General features: G+C 42.8%; 1 protein-coding gene across 1 annotated transcript in view; it reads left to right on the forward strand.

The window, feature by feature from the left end:
* LOC142281448 (cell surface glycoprotein CD200 receptor 1-A-like) overlaps nucleotides 1–22,618 on the forward strand; it is a 51,740-nt gene that overhangs the window by 23,421 nt on the left and 5,701 nt on the right. The window contains exons 3-5 of the mRNA XM_075332856.1: nucleotides 6,096–6,389; nucleotides 8,237–8,494; nucleotides 10,928–11,024. Of these exons, the coding sequence (XP_075188971.1) occupies nucleotides 6,096–6,389; nucleotides 8,237–8,494; nucleotides 10,928–11,024 (649 nt within the window). The remainder of the gene's footprint in view (nucleotides 1–6,095; nucleotides 6,390–8,236; nucleotides 8,495–10,927; nucleotides 11,025–22,618) is intronic.

Below are 22,618 nucleotides of genomic sequence, written 5' to 3' on the forward strand. Positions count from 1 at the left end.
CGGAACTCTCATAGGAATATTTTTAGAGGACAACCACACCATGTCCCCTACTTTAAACCGGGGACCAACAGTCCGACGCCGGTTGGCAAACTTTTGGGCAGTTTCTTGGGACTGAAACAATTTATCCACTACCTGCCCCCAAATCTGCTGCATTCTGTTGACCACCGAATCCACCCCCGGACAGTCAGACGCCTCAAGCTGCCGTGAGAGGAACCTAGGGTGATACCCAAAATTGCAGAAAAAGGGGGACACCAACGTGGTAGAGCTAGCTCTATTGTTAAGGGCAAATTCAGCCAAAGGCAAAAACGAAACCCAGTCATCCTGATCCGCAGAAACAAAACACCGTAAATAGGTCTCCAGGGTCTGGTTAGCCCTTTCAGTCTGACCGTTGGTCTGAGGATGAAACGCCGAGGAGAAAGACAGCTGAACACCCAATTTGGAGCAAAAAATCCTCCAAAACCTGGATACAAACTGCACCCCTCTGTCAGAAACAATGTTTTTGGGAATACCATGCAAACGGACCACATGTTGCAAAAACAAAGGCACCAACTCTGATGAAGACGGCAACTTAGATAGGGGAACCAAGTGGACCATCTTGGAGAATCTGTCACAGATCACCCAAATCACAGTCATTTTCTGAGAGATGGGAAGCTCTGAAATAAAATCCATAGAGATGTGCGTCCAAGGTTTCTTAGGTACAGGCAAAGGCAATAATAGCCCACTAGAACGTGAACAACAGGGCTTGGACCTAGAACAAACTCAACACGACTGCACAAAACGACGGACATCTCGGGACAGGGAAGGCCACCAAAAAGAGCGTCTCACAAGATCCCGAGTACCAAAAATCCCAGGATGACCCGCCAAAACAGAGCAATGAACCTCAGAGACAACTCGGTCTCTCCATTGGTCTGGGACAAACAGTTTCCCTGTAGGACATCTCTCAGGTTTATCCCCCTGAAATTCTGCCAGTGCCAACCGCAGATCAGGCGAAATAGCCGAGAAAACTACACAATCATTCAGGATAGTAGACGGTTCGACAACCTCCAAAGAGTCAGCGCAGAAACTCCTGGAAAGGGCATCGGCCTTAACATTCTTGGTGCCCGGCAAAAAAGAGACCACAAAATTAAACCGGGTAAAAAACAAAGCCCACCTGGCCTGCCGAGGATTCAACCTCTTGGCCGATTCCAGATAGATGAGATTCTTGTGGTCCATAAGCACCACAACTTATGTGGTCCATAAGCACCAATGCCTCCACTCTTCAAATGCCCACTTCATAGCCAATAATTCCCGGTTCCCCACATCATAATTCCGTTCAGAAGGAGCAAATTTCCGAGAGAAAAAGGCACAGGGCTTAAGTTTACCCGAAGTAGCGTCTCGTTGAGACAGAACAGCACCTGCTCCGATCTCTGAGGCATCGATCTCAACTTGAAATGGGCGAGACACATCAGGTTGCTGCAGAACTGGGGCAGAAGTGAATCGCCTTTTAAGCTCCTGGAAGGCCACAATCGCCTCAGGGGTCCAATGCTCAGCATCAGCTCCCTTCTTTGTCAAATCTGTCAGAGGTTTGACAATGGCAGAAAAATTGGCTATAAATTTACGGTAAAAATTAGCAAACCCCAAAAACTGCTGCAGGGATTTTAGAGAAGTCGGTTGCACCCAGTCGTAAATAGCCTGAACCTTAACCGGGTCCATTTCAATAGCGGAGGGAGACAGGATGAAGCCCAAAAAGGAAATCCTTTGCACCCCAAAGAGGCACTTTGACCCCTTAACGTACAGTGCATTATCCTTAAGTATCTGAAAAACATCCTGTACTTGCCCCACATGAGAGTCCCAATCATCAGAAAAAATCAAGATGTCATCCAAATACACAATCAAAAATTTACCAGTAAGGTCCCGAAAAATATCATTCATGAAGGCCTGGAAGACGGAGGGTGCATTAGTGAGCCCAAAAGGCATCACTAGGTACTCAAAATGCCCCTCAGGAGTATTAAAAGCCGTCTTCCATTCATCACCCTCCTTAATACGGATGAGATTATACGCACCCTTGAAATCCAGTTTCGTAAACCATTTGGCACTCTGCACTCTAGAGAACAGATCAGACATCAGAGGCAAAGGGTACTGATATTTGACCGTAATTTTATTAAGAAGACGGTAATTAATACAAGGCCTCAACGAACCATCTTTCTTAGCAACAAAGAAGAAGCCAGCACCCAAAGGAGAAGATGAGGGCCGAATGTACCCCTTCTCCAATGATTCTCTGATGTATGACCGCATGGCATCATGTTCGGGCACAGACAAGTTGAAAATTCGCCCCTTGGGAAATTTACAACCGGGCACCAACTCAATGGCACAGTCACAGTCCCGGTGTGGGGGCAGAGAATCAGATTCCTGGTCATTAAATACATCACGGAAATCAGACAAGAAAGCCGGAACATCAACTGCCTGAGCAGACGTGGACGACACGGAAAGGTCCTGATGCACACCTTGACAACCCCAACTAGCTACCGACAAGGATCTCCAGTCAAGAACCGGATTATGGGTCTGCAACCACGGAAATCCCAGAACCAAGGTATCCTGTAGATTATGCAATACTAAAAATGTACAAGTTTCCTGATGCGCTGGTGCAACTCTCATAGGCACCTGGGTCCAAAATTGGGGTTTATGTTCTGCCAAAGGGGTAGCATCAATGCCCCTTAAAGAAATAGGAGTTTGCAAAGGGGAAACCACAATCCCTAGCAAACCCAAAATCCATCAAATTGAGCGCTGCCCCTGAGTCCACAAAGGCAAATGCAGAAAAGGAAGACAATGAGCAAATCAATGTGACAGACAAAAGAAACTTTGGTTGCAAAGAACCCACAGTAACAGAAGTAGCCAATCTCCTTTCACGTTTCGGGCAGACAGAGATGTTATGAGAAGAGTCTCCACAATAGAAGCACAGTCTATTCTTCCATCTGAACCCCTGCCGACTAGCATTAGAAAGGACCCTATCACACTCCATAGGCTCCAAAGGCTGTTCCACAGGCCCAAAACCAGCAGGTATCTTCCTGCGCTCACGTAACCGTCTATCAATCTGAATGGCTAAGGTCATAGAGGCAGAAAGACCAGAAGGGACGGGAAATCCTACCATTACATCCTTCACAGCATCCGCAATACCCTTGCGAAAAAGAGCCGCAAACGCATCATCATTCCATTTGGTAAGGACCGCCCACTTACAAAATTTCTGACAAAACGTTTCTGCAGAATCCAAACCCTGAGTTAAGGACAACAAGACCTTTTCTGCTTGGTCCACAATATTGGGTTCGTCATATAATAATCCCAAGGCCTGAAAAAAGGAGTCCACATCATTGAGAATCGGATCATCAGAGACTAAAGAGAAGGCCCAGTCCTGAGGGTCACCACGCAGTAAGGAGATGACAATCTTAACCTGCTGTACGGGATTCCCTGAGGACTTAGGGCGCAGGTCAAAAAATAATTTACAATTATTTTTGAAGCTCAAAAATCTCGACCTACCTCCCAAAAAAAATTCAGGAACGGGAATTTTAGGCTCTGCAAGGGGAGTCTGTGCAAGATAAGACTCTATACGACGAACCTTAGCATCAAGATGAGCAACACGCTCACCCAATTCATCCATGCTAGACAAAAGGAATCTTCCACAGAACCCAAAGAAGAAGAGGAAAAACACCCAAAAAAAAAAAAATTCTCAGCAGCTTTTTATTTTTTTTTCCTTCTTAAGAGTACCCTTTAAATTTGTTTGGCCGGATGTACTGTTATGATCTGGAACCATGGAAGATCACCACAAATCATTGGCAAAAAGGTGACAAGAGCATTGGCAACTAATCTGGCCGCCATCCCCTTACTAACCAACACAACTAGAAGTAGCCGAGGGGTGAACTAACATCCTGTGCACCGCGAACCCAGCCGGAGAACTAACTATCCTAAAGGTAGGAAAGATGAATAACTCTCTGCCTCAGAAAATAGACAAGAATAGCAAGCCCCCCACATTCAAAGACTGAGGTGATATAGGAAAAACACAATACACAGGTAGATGACAGGATTAGCAAAAGGTGAGGCCCCCACTGACTAACATAGGAAAGGACAGGAAAGGGACTGATGGTAGCCAGAGAAAAACCCTGCAAAATACCAACTTCCTGATAGTACAAAAAGGCCCTCAGATCGCTTGATCTGAACTCCGTCCTATACCAGGTGCCCTTGTCATACCAATGAACAGAAAACAAGTATTATAACAAATTCAACAAGCCACAAACACATGGACCCAAAGGAGCTATACTCCACACAGAACTGCAGGGAGTTCCTCAACAATCCACTGAGGGGGAAAATCCCTGGAAGGAAATAAACTGAAACCAACCACAACAAATGACAAACCCAAATACGCAAAAGAACCAGGCAATAAATAAAGAGCAAGAACTTATCTGGAGTGGATGTGGTGTAGAGCAGGACTAAGCAGGCTAGAGATACAAAGAACAACTGTCATCCGGCAACAGCCTGCAATCAGACCAGGACTTAAATAGGCAGAGAGTTAGGAAAGGAAACACCCACTGCACAACACACCTGGTCTCTATCCAAACCTTTCCTGGCCACCAGAGGGAGCCTCCCAGCAGCCAAGACATAACTAACATTCACAACAGTACACTCTCTACTTCTCTTCCTGACTGTATTGACATTTCTCCTTGGAATTTTAGCTGGGCATCGCACTAAGTACATAGCCTTTCCCAGTTTTGGAATCAGATTGTTTGTAATATTGTATCAGAATTGAATCAGAGTCTCCCTCTCTCCTCTATGGTTTTTCTAGGTTGTATTGGAGTCCATCCTTATAATTTTGGCAGCCCTTTTACTTAGTGCATAGGCTTTATTAGTTTAGGAGTCCCACTTCTAAAAAGGGTAAAAAAATGTCTGGTGCCCTCCTCTATGTGTCTTCCAGGGGGTACTGCAGTCTTTCCTTCTAATTTTTGGCAGCCCTTGCACAGATGTGCAATACCCAGCATGTACATGTAAATAACACCATAGATTTTAATGGGTACATGTTCTATCCAACTAAGTAGATCATTCCAGTGGCTGCACTGGGAACTGGTGATCAGAAATTGATAATGTACACTGAGTATTGGGCGAGGGAAGCAGTGAATATGTGTGATGCTAATGAGCAGCCCCGGAAGCAATTGGAGCCACGCTGGAGACTCATTAAGTACAGCGTGCTTGCTCTAATCCCCCTTTCCTTTCTACCACCATTTTTGAGTGTCGGATTCTGGTCCCCTTAGACTTATATGGGGACTAGTGTCCGGCCAGATATCCGGAATCAATTTTTTTATTTTTATTTTTAAATTCGGTTAGACCTACGAATTCCGGATATCTGCGAGTCTGCCCATCAATACTCAGCTGCAATAAACATGTCCTCTGACTTCCTTATTTATAATTAGTTTTCATCACTTCTTTATTTATAATTGAACTCATTTGTTGGTGGATGGAGGCGTCCTGTCTCAGATTCCCACTTTGAATAAGATGACTATGGCTTGCCGTTTGGTATAACAGGATAGCTATTATTATTATTTATTATTGTAGAGCCATTTATTCCATGGCGCTTTACATGGGAAAGGGGTATACATAGTAGGGACAAATACAATGATCATAATCAAAACAAGGCACAGACAGGTACAGGAGGACGGAGGACCCTGCCCGCGAGGGCTCACAGTCTACAGGGGATGGGAGAGGGGAAAGAAGAAGAGAGGACCCTGCTCACAAGGACTCACAGTCTACAAAGAATGGGTGGGGGGACAGGAGGAGGGAGGACCCTGCCCGCGAGGGGTCACAGTCTACAAGGGACAGGTATGGGGACAGGAGGAGAAAGGACCCTGCCCGCAAGGACTCACAGTCTACAGGGGATGGGTGAGGGGACAGTAGGTGAGGGTAGAGATGGTCATGTGGCGCTATATCAGCTCCCATATTCTTCACACCAGGACAACCCCTTTAAGTAACTTTTGTAATGTACATAAGTTAGTCCTGTTAGCCTCTGGTAGTATTTTGGCTTGTGTATAATTGAATAATACTCTATTAACACTATAATCAACGTCTTTTATTTTTAGATGTGACAGTGATAAGAGGCCACCCTGTTGACTTGCAGTGTGAGGCTGATCCCGGAGACACTTTACTATCAGTTACATGGAAGCTTCATCTATATAATTCCTCCTGTGTAATATCCTATAAGATAGAGGACAATAATACAAAGACGTCATTCAGCTCCTGCAGCCCCAGGATGAGAAGTGACAACTTATCACTGACGATCAGTAACACTGACATATCTGATGAAGGGACGTACAACTGTGAAGTGGCAAATGATAAGGACACAATAACCGGATACTCCTCAATACAAGTATTAGGTGAGTTGTAATGTTTATCTGTTATACAACCTCCATTGTGCCCACTATCCATTAAATATGTACCATTCTATTGGTGAAAGATTGTTGATAGAAGGTAGTGGTTAAATTGATTTGTCGAAGTATAAAAGATTTTTTTTTACATCAAGATACGTCTTAAAAATTGGTACGTACAGTACAGACCAAAAGTTTGGACACACCTTCTCATTCAAAGAGTTTTCTTTATTTTCAGGACTCTGAAAATTGTAGACTCACATTGAAGGCATCAAAACTATGAATTAAAACATGTGGAATGAAATACTTAAAAAAGTGTGAAACAACTGAAAATATGTCTTATATTCTAGGTTCTTCAGAGTAGCCACCTTTTGCTTTGATTACTGCTTTGCACACTCTTGGCATTTTCTTGATGAGCTTCAAGAGGTAGTCACCGGAAATGGTTTTCCAACAGTCCTGAAGGAGTTCCCAGAAATGCTTAGCACTTGTTGGCCCTTTTGCCTTCACTCTGCGGTCCAGCTCACCCCAAACCATCTCGATTGGGTTCAGGTCTGGTGACTGTGGAGGCCAGGTCATCTGGCGTAGCACCCCATCACTCTCCTTCTTAGTCAAATAGCCCTTACACATCCTGGAGGTGTGTTTGGGGTCATTGTCCTGTTGAAAAATAAATGATGGTCCATCTAAACGCAAACCGGATGGAATAGCACGCCGCTGCAAGATGCTGAGGTAGCCATGCTGGTTCAGTATGCCTTCAATTTTGAATAAATCCCCAACAGCGTCACCAGCAAAGCACCCCCACACCATCACACCTCCTCCTCCATGCTTCACGGTGGGAACCAGCCATGTAGAGTCCATCCGTTCACCTTTTCTGTGTCGCACAAAGACACGGTGGTTGGATCCAAACATCTCAAATTTGGACTCATCAGACCAAAGCACAGATTTCCACTGGTCTAATGTCCATTCCTTGTGTTCTTTAGCCTAAACAAGTCTCTTGTGCTTGTTGCCTGTCCTTAGCAGTGGTTTCCTAGCAGCTATTTTACCATGAAGGCTGCTGCACAAAGTCTCCTTTTAACAGTTGTTTTAGAGATGAGAAGGTGTGTCCAAACTTTTGGTCTGTACTGTACGTATATGTGGTTTTATGTGCTTGGTTACAGCAGCAGGAAAGGACTGTGTTGACCATAGTGGAGGCCAGAGCTCGTGTTAGGGCTGGGGAGGGAAAACCAGGCAATTAGACAGGGCCCTCACTCCCTTGAGGGGCACCAAAGTATACACTAATAATAGCATTAAAACAATTGAAAAAAACAAAAAAAATACACATATTTAATATCGCTGCGTTCGTAAAAGTCAGATTTATGAAAATATAAAGTAAATTAATTTGACTGTTAAATGGCGTAACGGGAATAAAATCAAAATGCCAGATTTATATCTTGGCTGCCACAACATTGCAATAAAATACTAAGTAATAGGCTATCAAAACATTGTATTGTATTAGTGACCCCCCATCACTAATCCTATAAGTAAAAAGAAACACCTTTACAGTCTGGGTCCGCCCATTACTATTCTTAATTAATATCAGGAGTCCTGTGTATAGAATCCCCATCTCTTGGTCAGAGTATAAGTTACAAAGAGCATCTCTCCTCGGAGGACCCGTCATGTATGACATGGGCAGTACAATGATGTGTATGGATGTGCATGTCTGTCTGTGTGATTGTCAGAAGCTTAGCATACTTACTTGGCTATTACTTTCTATTCATGAAAATCTTTGTAATCAAGGCAAATTGATAACCCCTTAATTATGTTTAGAGAAATCCATCCCATGTTTTTTAAAAACAATAACCATTTACTTCTTCATTCAGTTCAGCCATCTACATACCTAAATTTAAGCAATGACGGCTCTCCAGAGTGTGGAGCCATCGGTGGGAGGCCACCAGCAGAAATCTCTTGGACTCCACACTCAGATGATATAATCACTACAAAACTGGAAGATCCGGACCGGACGTGGTCAGTGATCAGCACATTCAGGAGAAGTGGAATTAATGAGACATCGGTGACTTGTGTTGTGTCTCATCCAACGTTTGTAAAACCATGGAGAGGAGACATCACACTGAGCGGTGGTAAGTATTTACATCATTTTATATTATTTATATATTGGTCTCCTTAAATTAACAACCCCAATGGTGGGGACCAACAGTATACAGATATAGATAGCACTTTGGAACACAATGGGAGGTGTATGAATTCTAAACATTCCACCAGTACGTCCGGTAAATACTTGAAAAAATGTGAGACTCCCTCTTAGAAAAGTTTAAAAATCTCTTGAGCACCACAAAAGCTTCTGGAACCTCCCAGCAATTCAAAATGGTAACTCATGATGGATATTGGGATTCATCTGGCAATGGAGCCCCAGCATCAAAACATTAAGGGGCCTAGAAGAAGACTGACAAAAAGAGAAAGTATTGAGTGGGCAAAAAAGTGTGAATTGCTATAAGAAAAAAAAAACTGTTGGTGGAAGGCTAAGCAGGGTAGAGTTTATATCCTTCCAGTCAAGTATGTGTTAAATATCTACAAAAAAACGACAGCTAAAAGTCATAGTTACTGGTTGTCACGCTGTACTACAGGATGTCCTGAAGTACCGGGAAGTCTGAATATACAAGGGGATAGAGTAGGAGGGACAGGGCCAGGAGCAGGCTGACAGACATGGGTTATATTCAAATTGTTTCTCCAGGAAAGGAGACAAACTCTAGCGCAGCATCCCCTATTGGAAGTAGCGATCCTAAAAGTCAAAGGTGGATTTTTAACAATCCTTTGCATATGACTTAGGATATATGCCAGATCAGAATCCCAATTTGCAGACACGGTGTTTCGGGGTGCTTACCCCTCATCAGTGCAAAGTATGGGGTGTCTGATCTGGCTCATGAGAAGCTGTGTGTCGACGATGGGGGAAGACTATTCTCCTTAAGGAGACTTTGCAAGCCAGTCTGGCTGCCAGTAGCTGCAATGCCCCTCTGGGTGCATGGGTGAGGAAGTCAGGGGAATGCAGTAGGGCAGATCAGGGAACTCAATAGAGCCAACTAGACATGCTGTAGGCCCAGACTATACCTTGCACCTCTGGTGCAGCACCAAGATATAGCATCCCAGAAACTAGAACGAGGCAGAGAGAGGTTAACCTCTAAGAGGTCTGAGACCTCTAAGATCAAGCCGGGGGTGGAACACTGCCAAGGCAGATTCTGGCCCAGATCATGACATGGATCATTCTCTGATGAATGTAATTTTTAGTCAATTTATAGAAAATTTGTATTTATTAAATAAAGTTCCTCAGGGATCCCAAACATTTGCACTTTGACACACCATAATTCTAAAAGGCATGTTTAGCACAAAGCCAACACTGTGCATTACCAAAAGAATACCATACCTATAGTGAAGCATGGTGGAGGCAACATAATGCTTTTGGGCTCTTTTTTTGTCAGCGGAAAATGGGGCTTTAGTCAAGATAAAAACAATTATAAACCGTTCCAAATATCGGTGTGTAATTTTGCAACAAAACCTTCAGGACTCTGATAAAAAGCTGAAGAGAAGGATGAATTTAAACTATTAGCATGACAACGACCCAATGTGACTGTCAAACAACCCCAAAAAATGTAAAAAATGTATAGCTTAAAGATCAAAGTTTTGGAATGGCCCAGCCAGAGCCCAGATCTAAATTCAATAGAAAATCTGTAAATGACTTTAAGCGGGCGCTGTACACAAGAGAAGCCCACAGAATCTAACAGATGTGGAGCTGCTGTAAGGGAGCGTGGGTAAATGTGCCATGTGATAGACTCCGAAACAAGAAGAGTGAACATTTTGGCCAAAATTCCAGAAACCATGTTTAATGCACAGCCAAAACTACACATCACTAAAACAACACCATACCTACAGTGAAGTATGGTGGAGGTAGCATTATGCTTTGGGTCTGTTTTTTTGTCAGCAGAAGAGGGAGCTTTAGTCAAGATGAAGGGAATTATAAACAGTTCCAAATATCAATAAGACTAAATGCTGTCAGATATTCAAACGGAACTTCAATGTATTAGTTAAAAGTGAGTGTAGATTTATGCAACCACATCACTTTAGTTCTTTATTTTTCTTATTCCACCTGAAAATATTTCAGTTTATTTTATTTTTCAATTGAATTGTACAGAAAAAGGGGACATTAAAGGGGGAAAAAGTTCTGAAATTATTCTTCTTGGTAGGATTTTTTTAAATAACAAAAAAAGGCATTATAATGGGTGTGCAGACGTTTTATATACATTCTGCATACTGTAACCCCAAATTAAATGCATAAAAATTAAAATAATTAAAAGGATAGTTGAGAAAATCAATGGACAAAATTACAAAAAGTTATAAAATCTGGAATTTAAATTTTGTTGTCTTCAACCATAGGACTGGCCTGATCCTACAGTGGTTGGAATTGTTAATTTTATTGAGTTCTGTAACAAACATATCTTTATTTGGAAATTTATTTGGAAATTTCCATCATAATCAGTAATTCTCTGTAAACTTTTTTACAGACAGTATTTGGAAAAATACTCTAGTGGTCCTGGGAGCTGTGATGAGTGTTCTCCTAATCCTAACATGTCTTCTCAGATGGGAACTGTCATACCTCAGGTAATACTGTAGCTTTATCCTATATTATTTTATATTATTAAATATATTCTGTTTTGGAAGGTTTCGATGAGGAGTGGGATAATAATATTAGACGTTTTAGAACAATGACAATTCATAATCAGTTGTCTAGGATCCTGGCTTCACGCTCACCAATGGGTGGATAAGTCCAAGGGGCTATCCAGGATTAGAAAAACATGTCTGGTTTCTTTGAGACACATTGTACTTCATGTTGGTGATACATTTTGATCGACATGATTTGTGTTTATAAAAATACAAAAAAAAAAATCATAAAAAGTGAACATTTTGTAATTTTCAAGCTTCAAATGCCCTTAACCCCTCTACGACATCCACTGTACATATACGGCACTGCGGGAGGTGTATTTTCCAAATCACCATATATGTACGACACTATAATGCGGCATCGGTAACATCATCAGCGGGTGTCAGCTAAGTGTCATAGCTGATATCCTGCTGTAATATCCTCCATCGGTGCGAGCATCGATCGTGGGCGTTTAACCCCTCTGATGCCTCTGTCAATATCAACAGCAGCATCGATCTGCTTGTAGCAGGAGGGAGCTCCCAATTTCCTTCCATCGGTATAACGCGATGTGCCGATGACCTCCATGGTAATTCCAGGCCTAATAATGGCCATGGAGTCACCCAGGTACGGTGGCCTGTAAGGTCCTGCCTTGAGGGGGACCTGGTATGCCTCAGAGCAATAGATCAGCGATCAGACCAGGGAAAGATGATGTCCCATCCTTGGACTAGGTAAAAAATATAACAAAACGTTAAAAAAAAATGTAAAAAATAAAAAAAATCACAAAATAAGAAATAAAAAAAATATTTTTCTAATAAATACATATATTTACATTAAAAAATAAAAAAGTTCATATATTTGGTATTGCTAGGCCCGGAACAACTCAATCTATAAATATGTCACAGTAGATGACCTCTTCAGTTAAAAAATAAATCAAAACAAGGCAAAAAAAATGCATTATCAACATACTGCCCCCAAAAAAAGTGGAATAAAACTCGATCAAAAAGCCAAATATAATTAAAAATGGTATTACTGGAAATGACATCATGTTCCACAAAAATAAAATGCGCCAGTTAGCTCCATCAGCAGACAAATAAAAAAACGACAGCTTTCAGAATAAAGTGAAGTAAAACTGTTTTTTTAATTGTTTTAGCTGTGTAAAAGCAGCAAAACATTAAACATTACATGAATGTGGCATCGGTGTAATTGTAATGACCCAAAGAATAGAGCTTTCTCATCAGCTTTACTACATGGTGAATGTAAAAAAAACAACGAATTCCTGAATTGCTTGTTTTTTTTTTATTCTGCCTCCCAAAAATCGGAATAGAAAGCGATCAAAAAATTTTATGTGCCCAAAAATGGTACCTAAACATTGTCAAATTCGGCACACACACAACAAGCCCTCACATGACTGTATCGGCAGCAATATAAAAAATGTATACAAAAGCTCTAAAATATGGCTAAATATATAGTTTGTGATAGTAGCAAAACTTAAAAACTATATAAATCTGGTATACATGTAATCACACTGACCTGAAGAATGAAGCCATTTAAGCCATCTACCGCACGGTGAATGGCATAAAAAAAAAATTAAAGTAATTCTTGACCTGTTGCTCATTTGTCCATTCTGTCAACAAAAGATCACAGTAAGGTTCACTTGACATTTATCCTGCACTCTACACTAAGGGCGGCTTTGCACATTGCGACATTGCACGTGCGATGTCGATGGGGTCAAATCGAAAGTGACGCACATCCGGCGTCACTTTCGACATCGTAGTGTGTAAATGCTAGATGATACGATTAACGAGCGCAAAAACGTCGTTATCGTATCATCGTTGCATTCACCGACATTTCCATAATGCCGGTGCCGCGACAGGTACGATGTTGTTCCTCGTTCCTGCGGCAGCACACATCGCTGTGTATGAAGCCGCAGGAGCGAGGAACATCTCCTTACCTGCCGCCGGCGGCTACGCGGAAGGACGGAGGTGGGCGGGATGTTTACATCCTGCTCATCTCCGCCCCTCCGCCGCTATTGGCCGCCTGCCGTGTGACGTTGCTATGACGCCGCAGGACCCGCCCCCTTAGGAAGGAGGCGGGTCGCCGGCCAGAGCGACGGTCGCAGGGCAGGTGAGTGCATGTGAAGCTGGCGTAGCGATAATTTTCGCTACGCCAGCTATCACACGATATCGTACCTGCGACGGGGGCGGGGACTATCACGTGCGACATCGCAGCATCGGCTTGCGATGTCGCAACGTGCAAAGCCCGCCTAAGACTTACACGGGATTTACGTGTAAATCTGTGAAATACTGTGATTCTGACAGAACCCTGATGGAAGATTTCCTATAATGAGGTGAATTGAGATACTTTGGACTCTCTCTGGCCTACGATCCCATGGTGTCTGTAGCTTGAACACTAGAAGTTCCAGGAATTTCGAGCTCCAAAGGGTTCCAAAGGTAGAAATGTTAAATGACCCCTCTCTGGGACTTCTAGTGTTAAGCATGCATAAAACTGTGGTTGACCACAATTTTGTGCACCTCTGAAAAGGACACCCCTGAAAAAAGGCTAAACACAGTACAGAGTATCTCTTCTGCCTCATTATAGTGAATGGATTCCTCTTGGTTTTCATCAAAATCATGTTATTGGGAGATTTAGATGGAAACCCCAACATAAGTGCTCAGCAGAGAGCACAGTATAAATGTGATCCCAAAAATGTATTCCAATAAAAGTTTCTACTCAATCCACAAGAAAAAAAGAGAGACAAGTCTCTACATAAGTCCGTCATCTGTTAACGGAATTATAGAGGGTTTTCACAATACTGGTAACACAAAAGCTTTGGAAAAGCAAAAGTGCTCCCCACAAAAGACGTCCAGTGAACTCTATGCTCCCAAATCCAAATGCCTAGTCCTTCTCAGCCCCAAAGTGTGCAGATATCACACTTAGCATCCACATGTTAGACATTTGTGTAGTGAGGAGAGCTTGCTTAATATACAGGGTACGTGTCTTCAGAAGCATGAACTGGCAACAATGTACGGGCACTAAAATGATAGATTTGCAATTTTCACTCAGTAACATCCATCACTGCTTGTTTCTGGAAAACACCCATGGAGTCAAAATAATCACTACACCTGTAGATAAATTCCCAGAGGGGTGTAATTTCCAAAATGGGGTCACTTGAGGGAGGGTTCTGCTGTTATGGCACTGATGTGCTCTATATATGGAGTCTGCAAACTATTGTAAGAAAATCTGTGCTCCAAGAGTCAAATGGCACTCCTTTCCTCCCGAGCCCTGCAGTGTGGCCAGCCGGTACTGTGCAGTCACATATTGAGTATTGCCATGTTCAGCAGAATTTTTATGATACATTTTGGTGCCATTTCTACTGACTTCACTTTGGGAAAATGTAAAATCTGTAGCTAAACAAAATTTTTGTGGTAAAAATGTAATTTTTTTTCTTCACCACCCAATGGTATAAAGTTCTGTGTCACACCTGTGATGTTAATATGCTCACTGCACCCCTAGATGAATTCATTGTATGGTGTAGTTTGCAAAATGGGGTCACTTATGGGAGGTTCTGCTGTTTTGGCATGTAATTGGCTCTCCAAACGCGAAAAAGCACCCGCTTATGATTCCAGCCAATTTTGCATTCCAAAAGTTGATTGGTGCTCCTTCCCTTCCGAACCCTGCCATGTGCCCAAACAACAGTTTTCTAGTTCTCCACCACATATGGGGTATTGGTGTACTCAGGAGAAATTGAGTAACATATTTATAGTCCATTTCTCCTGTTACTCTTCTGAAAATTAAAAATTTGGGATGAAACAACATTTTTGAGGGAAAAATGTAATTTTAAATTTTCCACGACTCAACATTCTAAAATTCTGTGTGGGTTAAAAGTGCTCATCACACATCTAGATACATTTCTTGAGGTCAATTGTAGGAGGTTTCCATTGTTTAGGCACATCAGGGGCTCTGCTAACATGACCTGGCGTCTGCTATACATTACAACCAATTTTGTATTCGAAAAGTCAAATGGCGCTCTTTCCCTTTCGAGCCCTATCATGCACCCAAACAGTAATTTTCACCCAAATGTGGGGTATCGGCATACTCAGGAGAAATTGCACAACAAATTGCATAATGCATTTTCTCAGCTTCCCCTTGTAAAAATGAAAACATTTAGGGATAAAGCAATATTTTTGTTGTAAATATTTTTTTGTTTATTTTCATTCTCACAGCTCAACATTTAAAAAATTTGTGAACCACCTGTGGGTGCAAAATGCTTACCATGCATCTAGATAAATCCCATGAGGGGTGTTGTCTCCATAATGGGTTCACTTGTGGGGGTTTATGCACATTGGGGACTCTGCAAATGCAACACGGCATCAGCTATCTATTCCAGACAATTTTGCATTTCAAGATTCAAATAGTGCTCCTTCCCTTCTGAGCCCTGCGCCCAAACAGTAGTAATCCACCACATATGGGATATCAGCGTACTTAGGAGAAATTGCACAACTCCCCTTTAAAGGACACATAATTGGTTTTGGAACAGGGATAGAATAGGAAGGGGGACGGTGTGCAGATAGAAGCTCAGACACAATGTAGCTGATGCACTGGCAGACCACCAGCTCTTTCTCTACTGTGATAGCAGAGCAAGACAGGTAATTAGTTATGTTTTTCGGGTGTGGAAGGCATGTAATGTATGTAAAAATGTGTCTGTGTGTGATGTATGTGTATGTATAGTGTTTGTAAAGTGTGTTTAAAATGTATGTATGTGAATAATGTGTATACATGTGTGAATTGTATGTATGTATTTGTTTCTGTATACATTTTAGTTCTTGTCACGTGTATTGGGACAATAAGGTAAAGAGTTGCACACTAGTCACAATGTATAGGGGAATAATGAAAAGCAGAACTGCTATGGGAATGCTAGAATGAAAAATACAATGGACTATCTGAAAAATTGAAAAAACTTGAAAATGGAATATGCATAACTGCTATGAATAATAAGAATACAAGAGATGTTTAGCCATTGTATTGATCAATGCAAAAACCCCAAAACCACGCCAAGGTAATCTCTTTTTTTGGGGTCCCTAAACTTATATGTGACCTCACCTGCAGTTAAAAAACTTGCTCTGTATGGAAAGCAAAGGACCAAGCTATATATGTGAAATAAGACACATGGCTATGGGTGGGGCAGGGTTCTCAGACAAAAAGTGAATGTTAATTAAAGAATGTATGTCTGGAACTCCATTTTATAATGTGAACAAGGTGTAAGACTCAAAAAGATTCTGCTTTTCATTATTTCTTTATACATTGTACTAGTGTACAACTCTTTACCTTATTGTGTTATATGTTTTTGAGTCTTGCACCATGTTCACATTATAAAATGAAGTTTCAAACATACATTCTTTAATGTGTATAGGGACAGGCTCAGGCTAGTTCTCACCTTAGCATCTAGACCATGCACTTTAAATGTTTTTTTTTCTTTATACTCTCGTGGTGTTAATGCACTTTCTGTTGCAGCAGCAGACTGGTTTAGCTGGCATTTAAGACAAAGATACTGAGTTTTTAAAGTGCAAGTGTACATTTTTTATTTCACAGTGGGTGACAATTTCAATAAAACTTTTTTCTAAAAGTCAAAACGCCAGGACTGGACAAAAACAGTATATAATAGTATATGTATAAGACAAAGTCTCCCGAGATTCACAAGGCACATGTATAAATTAATGGTACATGATCACAGTATCTGGGAGCAGACTAACAGGACAAACCTACAGGTTATTATGACTAATTTAGTGCAGGTGACACATAAGCACATATGCATTAAAGGACAGTCAAAGATACATTTTTAGCCAAAGTAAGTAAAATTATTGGTCCAAGATGCAAAGAGTCCTGAAGGATCCACTACATGGAGTGGTTTACACTCCACAGGATTGTATTTGTTGCGTGCCTAATAGCAAGCCCCAAGGAGACCCGTAAGATAGAAGATACATGAGACAATCCAGGCATTTGGGAAGGCCCCCATTACGCCCTACGTACGTTTCAATTCTTTAGTTTGTGTAGAATCTTCATCAGGGGTCAAGGTGCCGTAGTGAGGGGTCCTCAATCCGCCGGGTTTAAATAGCACCGCTCAATAATGATGAACCCGGAAATCACGTAAGCGGCGCATGCGCGGATCGCTCCAGGTGATCTCGCGCGATTCACCGCCGTCAGGCCATCTCGCGCATGCGCGGGAGCAGGGACGCGTCACCATAGCTCCCGCGCATGCGCACGGCGCCTCAGACGGCGGCTACCATCGCGCCGACCAGCCGGGATCAACGCACGCGCACATGTGAGTCGGGCCATCCACGTAATATGTATTAGTATGTTACAAAAAAGTGATTTTCATATGAATTTCACAGCGGTGGTCCAAATCTTCAATGTTAATATTGTAGAGATGCAAAATTGCCTAAAGAGGAACAATCAGAAAAATATATACCCGGCATTAATGATGGAGCCACATTTAAAATAGTGATATTAAAAGTAACACTAAAATTAACAGTGAAGCAGAGGTAGTCAAGCAACGGTACAGATACAGAGAGGGGTGGTTCAAAGAAATGGGACATAACTAATGGACTCATTAAGTCCCTTAGGGACCAAAGTGTCCAATGTAAGGATCCATTTGGCCTCACATTGTGCCAAGCGCCTTTTCAGATCACCACCCCTGATCCCTCCCTCTATCACATCGATGCACCTAATTTTTAATTTAGAGGGGTCACAGGAGTGGTGGATCTTGAAATGCCTTGGCAAGGTTTTCAGGAGGGTCATGTCGGTCACTGCTTCGGCCGCAACAATGTCCCTAACATGCTCTCTGACTCTAATGCGGAGCTCACGTGAAGTGAGCCCCACATATGTCAGAGAGCAGGTACATGTGGCAAAGTACACAACATGTGTAGTGTCACATGTAATGTATGATTTAATATTATAATTCCTTTTGCCATCAGATGAATAAAATGTTGTACTTCGTAGGACATTGTTGCAGGCCAAGCAATGGCCACAGGGGAAACATCCCTGTAAAGGACCTCGTGAGCCAAATATATATGTCCTTGGGGGGACATAATGGCTTTTCACTAGGAGGTCTTTCAAATTCCTAGCTCTCCTGGAAGTCATGGATGGAAATTGTGGTAGTTGTTCAGCCAAAATTGGATCAGTTAACAAAACTGACCAATGTTGTTTCATTATGTTCCGCATCCTCTCCCACTCCTCATTGTAAGTGCCAATGAACCTAATCACCGGGTCAAAGGTTTCCCGTCGTTTGGGAGCATAGCTAAGTAGTTGGGTCCTAGGTGTTTTTTTAGCCCTATTGTAGCCAGATTTTATACACCTCTTGCTGTAACCCCTATCCAGAAAACGGCCCCTGAGATCGAACGATTGTGCTTCAAAATTGGTGTCTGAGGAGCAGATCCGCTTCATCCTTAAGAACTGTCCCGTCGGAATGGCGCGAATAGTAGATGGATTATGGGCTGATGAGGCATGTAGTAATGCATTGACGGACGTGCTCTTGCGATACACGTCCGTCTGGATCGACCCCCTATCGTCAACAATGATTTGGATATCTAGGAAGTCGATCCTGCGATTACTGCATTTATATGTCAATTTGATGTTAAATTTGTTTCGATTTAATTGCCTCATGAACTGATCGAGCTGCTCCGCCGGGCCCTGCCAAATAAATAATATATCATCGATAAATCGATGCCAGCACTGCACATGGGTAACGCCCTGCACGCCCCCGTCTCCAAAAACCAGCCTCTCCCAGTAGCCCAGAAAGAGGCCAGCGTACGAGGGCGCACAGGCCGCGCCCATTGCAGTGCCGCGTTTCTGTAAATAAAAATTATCCTTAAACACAAAAAAGTTATGTGTCAGGGCGAAGCGGAGCAGTTCAAGGATCAGTTCACCCATAACGCCATCCCGACCGGACATCTCCAGGAAAAAACGGACCGCCCTCAAACCATCCTCATGTGATATGCAAGTATACAGACCCTCTACGTCAGCAGTGACTATCACCATATCCTCCTCCATAAAGATACCGTCAATGCGCCGTAGGACGTCAGTTGTGTCACGAACATACGAGGGGAGTGTTTCCACCAAAGGTTTAAGATGGAAGTCAATGAATTTACAAATGGGGTCACACAACCCCTCGATGCCGGACACAATCGGACGCCCAGGCGGGTTGACGGCATCTTTATGTATTTTGGGTAGGACGTAGAAGGTCGGTATCCTCGGATATTTCCTGCATAAACCATCGTGCATTTTTTTGTCAATAAGTCCGATCTCAAGAGCCCTGGAAAGGATCACAGCAAGTTCACTGGTGTATTTCGTTAGGGGGTTATATGTAAGTTTAGTATATGTGTCCCTGTCTCTTAGTTGCCTAAGTACCTCATGTTCGTATTTTTCTATAGACAGAACCACAATGTTTCCCCCCTTATCGGCAGGTTTGATAATTATATCGGAATAATTTTGTAGCTCAGTGAGGGCCCTTCTCTGATCACGGGTGAGGTTATCCCGTTTACATGTAGTTCTAAGCTTCTTAAAATCCTCACTGACCAACCTAGTAAATATATCCACTGCCGGGCATAGTGAAAAGGGGGGAAATTTTGTGGATCTAGGCAAAAGTGTCTGAGGGAACACACCTGTCGGGGGAGCTTCCTGTTCCTGTAGAAGTTCTTCCAGATTTTGAATGGCCTCCCTCTCCATTTGGCTGTCAGTCATAGCATCCCTCTTACAAAAAAGTTTTTTGAAAATTAATCTACGGGCAAAAAGGTTAACGTCCTTCAACGCTGTGAAGAGATTGAATGGGTTAGAGGGGACAAATGTCAGACCGCGGGAGAGAACCTCCACCTGGGCACCAGAAAGAACACGTGTAGATAAATTTATTACCTGCAATTTATTGCCTTGTTGCTTGTTTTTTCCGGGGGGCCCAAATTGGCGATTTCTCTGCTTGACCCGACCACCTACGGTTTCTGCAGGCATATTGTGACTTTCTGATGCTCCAGAGGAGGATCCCTCACCAGAGGTCTGGGATATGAAGGATGTAGATCTCGATCTCTGTTTCTTATCAGAGCGAAACATCTGTCGTCCACGGCCCTGTTCGGTTTTCCACCTGTAAGCTCTTTGTGTGGAATAATCCAACATATCACGATTGAATTTTTTTTAAAAAAAGCTTATAAAATTAAAAAATTCAATCGTGATATGTTGGATTATTCCACACAAAGAGCTTACAGGTGGAAAACCGAACAGGGCCGTGGACGACAGATGTTTCGCTCTGATAAGAAACAGAGATCGAGATCTACATCCTTCATATCCCAGACCTCTGGTGAGGGATCCTCCTCTGGAGCATCAGAAAGTCACAATATGCCTGCAGAAACCGTAGGTGGTCGGGTCAAGCAGAGAAATCGCCAATTTGGGCCCCCCGGAAAAAACAAGCAACAAGGCAATAAATTGCAGGTAATAAATTTATCTACACGTGTTCTTTCTGGTGCCCAGGTGGAGGTTCTCTCCCGCGGTCTGACATTTGTCCCCTCTAACCCATTCAATCTCTTCACAGCGTTGAAGGACGTTAACCTTTTTGCCCGTAGATTAATTTTCAAAAAACTTTTTTGTAAGAGGGATGCTATGACTGACAGCCAAATGGAGAGGGAGGCCATTCAAAATCTGGAAGAACTTCTACAGGAACAGGAAGCTCCCCCGACAGGTGTGTTCCCTCAGACACTTTTGCCTAGATCCACAAAATTTCCCCCCTTTTCACTATGCCCGGCAGTGGATATATTTACTAGGTTGGTCAGTGAGGATTTTAAGAAGCTTAGAACTACATGTAAACGGGATAACCTCACCCGTGATCAGAGAAGGGCCCTCACTGAGCTACAAAATTATTCCGATATAATTATCAAACCTGCCGATAAGGGGGGAAACATTGTGGTTCTGTCTATAGAAAAATACGAACATGAGGTACTTAGGCAACTAAGAGACAGGGACACATATACTAAACTTACATATAACCCCCTAACGAAATACACCAGTGAACTTGCTGTGATCCTTTCCAGGGCTCTTGAGATCGGACTTATTGACAAAAAAATGCACGATGGTTTATGCAGGAAATATCCGAGGATACCGACCTTCTACGTCCTACCCAAAATACATAAAGATGCCGTCAACCCGCCTGGGCGTCCGATTGTGTCCGGCATCGAGGGGTTGTGTGACCCCATTTGTAAATTCATTGACTTCCATCTTAAACCTTTGGTGGAAACACTCCCCTCGTATGTTCGTGACACAACTGACGTCCTACGGCGCATTGACGGTATCTTTATGGAGGAGGATATGGTGATAGTCACTGCTGACGTAGAGGGTCTGTATACTTGCATATCACATGAGGATGGTTTGAGGGCGGTCCGTTTTTTCCTGGAGATGTCCGGTCGGGATGGCGTTATGGGTGAACTGATCCTTGAACTGCTCCGCTTCGCCCTGACACATAACTTTTTTGTGTTTAAGGATAATTTTTATTTACAGAAACGCGGCACTGCAATGGGCGCGGCCTGTGCGCCCTCGTACGCTGGCCTCTTTCTGGGCTACTGGGAGAGGCTGGTTTTTGGAGACGGGGGCGTGCAGGGCGTTACCCATGTGCAGTGCTGGCATCGATTTATCGATGATATATTATTTATTTGGCAGGGCCCGGCGGAGCAGCTCGATCAGTTCATGAGGCAATTAAATCGAAACAAATTTAACATCAAATTGACATATAAATGCAGTAATCGCAGGATCGACTTCCTAGATATCCAAATCATTGTTGACGATAGGGGGTCGATCCAGACGGACGTGTATCGCAAGAGCACGTCCGTCAATGCATTACTACATGCCTCATCAGCCCATAATCCATCTACTATTCGCGCCATTCCGACGGGACAGTTCTTAAGGATGAAGCGGATCTGCTCCTCAGACACCAATTTTGAAGCACAATCGTTCGATCTCAGGGGCCGTTTTCTGGATAGGGGTTACAGCAAGAGGTGTATAAAATCTGGCTACAATAGGGCTAAAAAAACACCTAGGACCCAACTACTTAGCTATGCTCCCAAACGACGGGAAACCTTTGACCCGGTGATTAGGTTCATTGGCACTTACAATGAGGAGTGGGAGAGGATGCGGAACATAATGAAACAACATTGGTCAGTTTTGTTAACTGATCCAATTTTGGCTGAACAATTACCACAATTTCCATCCATGACTTCCAGGAGAGCTAGGAATTTGAAAGACCTCCTAGTGAAAAGCCATTATGTCCCCCCAAGGACATATATATTTGGCTCACGAGGTCCTTTACAGGGATGTTTCCCCTGTGGCCATTGCTTGGCCTGCAACAATGTCCTACGAAGTACAACATTTTATTCATCTGATGGCAAAAGGAATTATAATATTAAATCATACATTACATGTGACACTACACATGTTGTGTACTTTGCCACATGTACCTGCTCTCTGACATATGTGGGGCTCACTTCACGTGAGCTCCGCATTAGAGTCAGAGAGCATGTTAGGGACA

This window comes from Anomaloglossus baeobatrachus, chromosome 2 (assembly GCF_048569485.1).
Source record: "Anomaloglossus baeobatrachus isolate aAnoBae1 chromosome 2, aAnoBae1.hap1, whole genome shotgun sequence".
In the NCBI taxonomy this organism is placed as follows: domain Eukaryota; kingdom Metazoa; phylum Chordata; class Amphibia; order Anura; family Aromobatidae; genus Anomaloglossus; species Anomaloglossus baeobatrachus.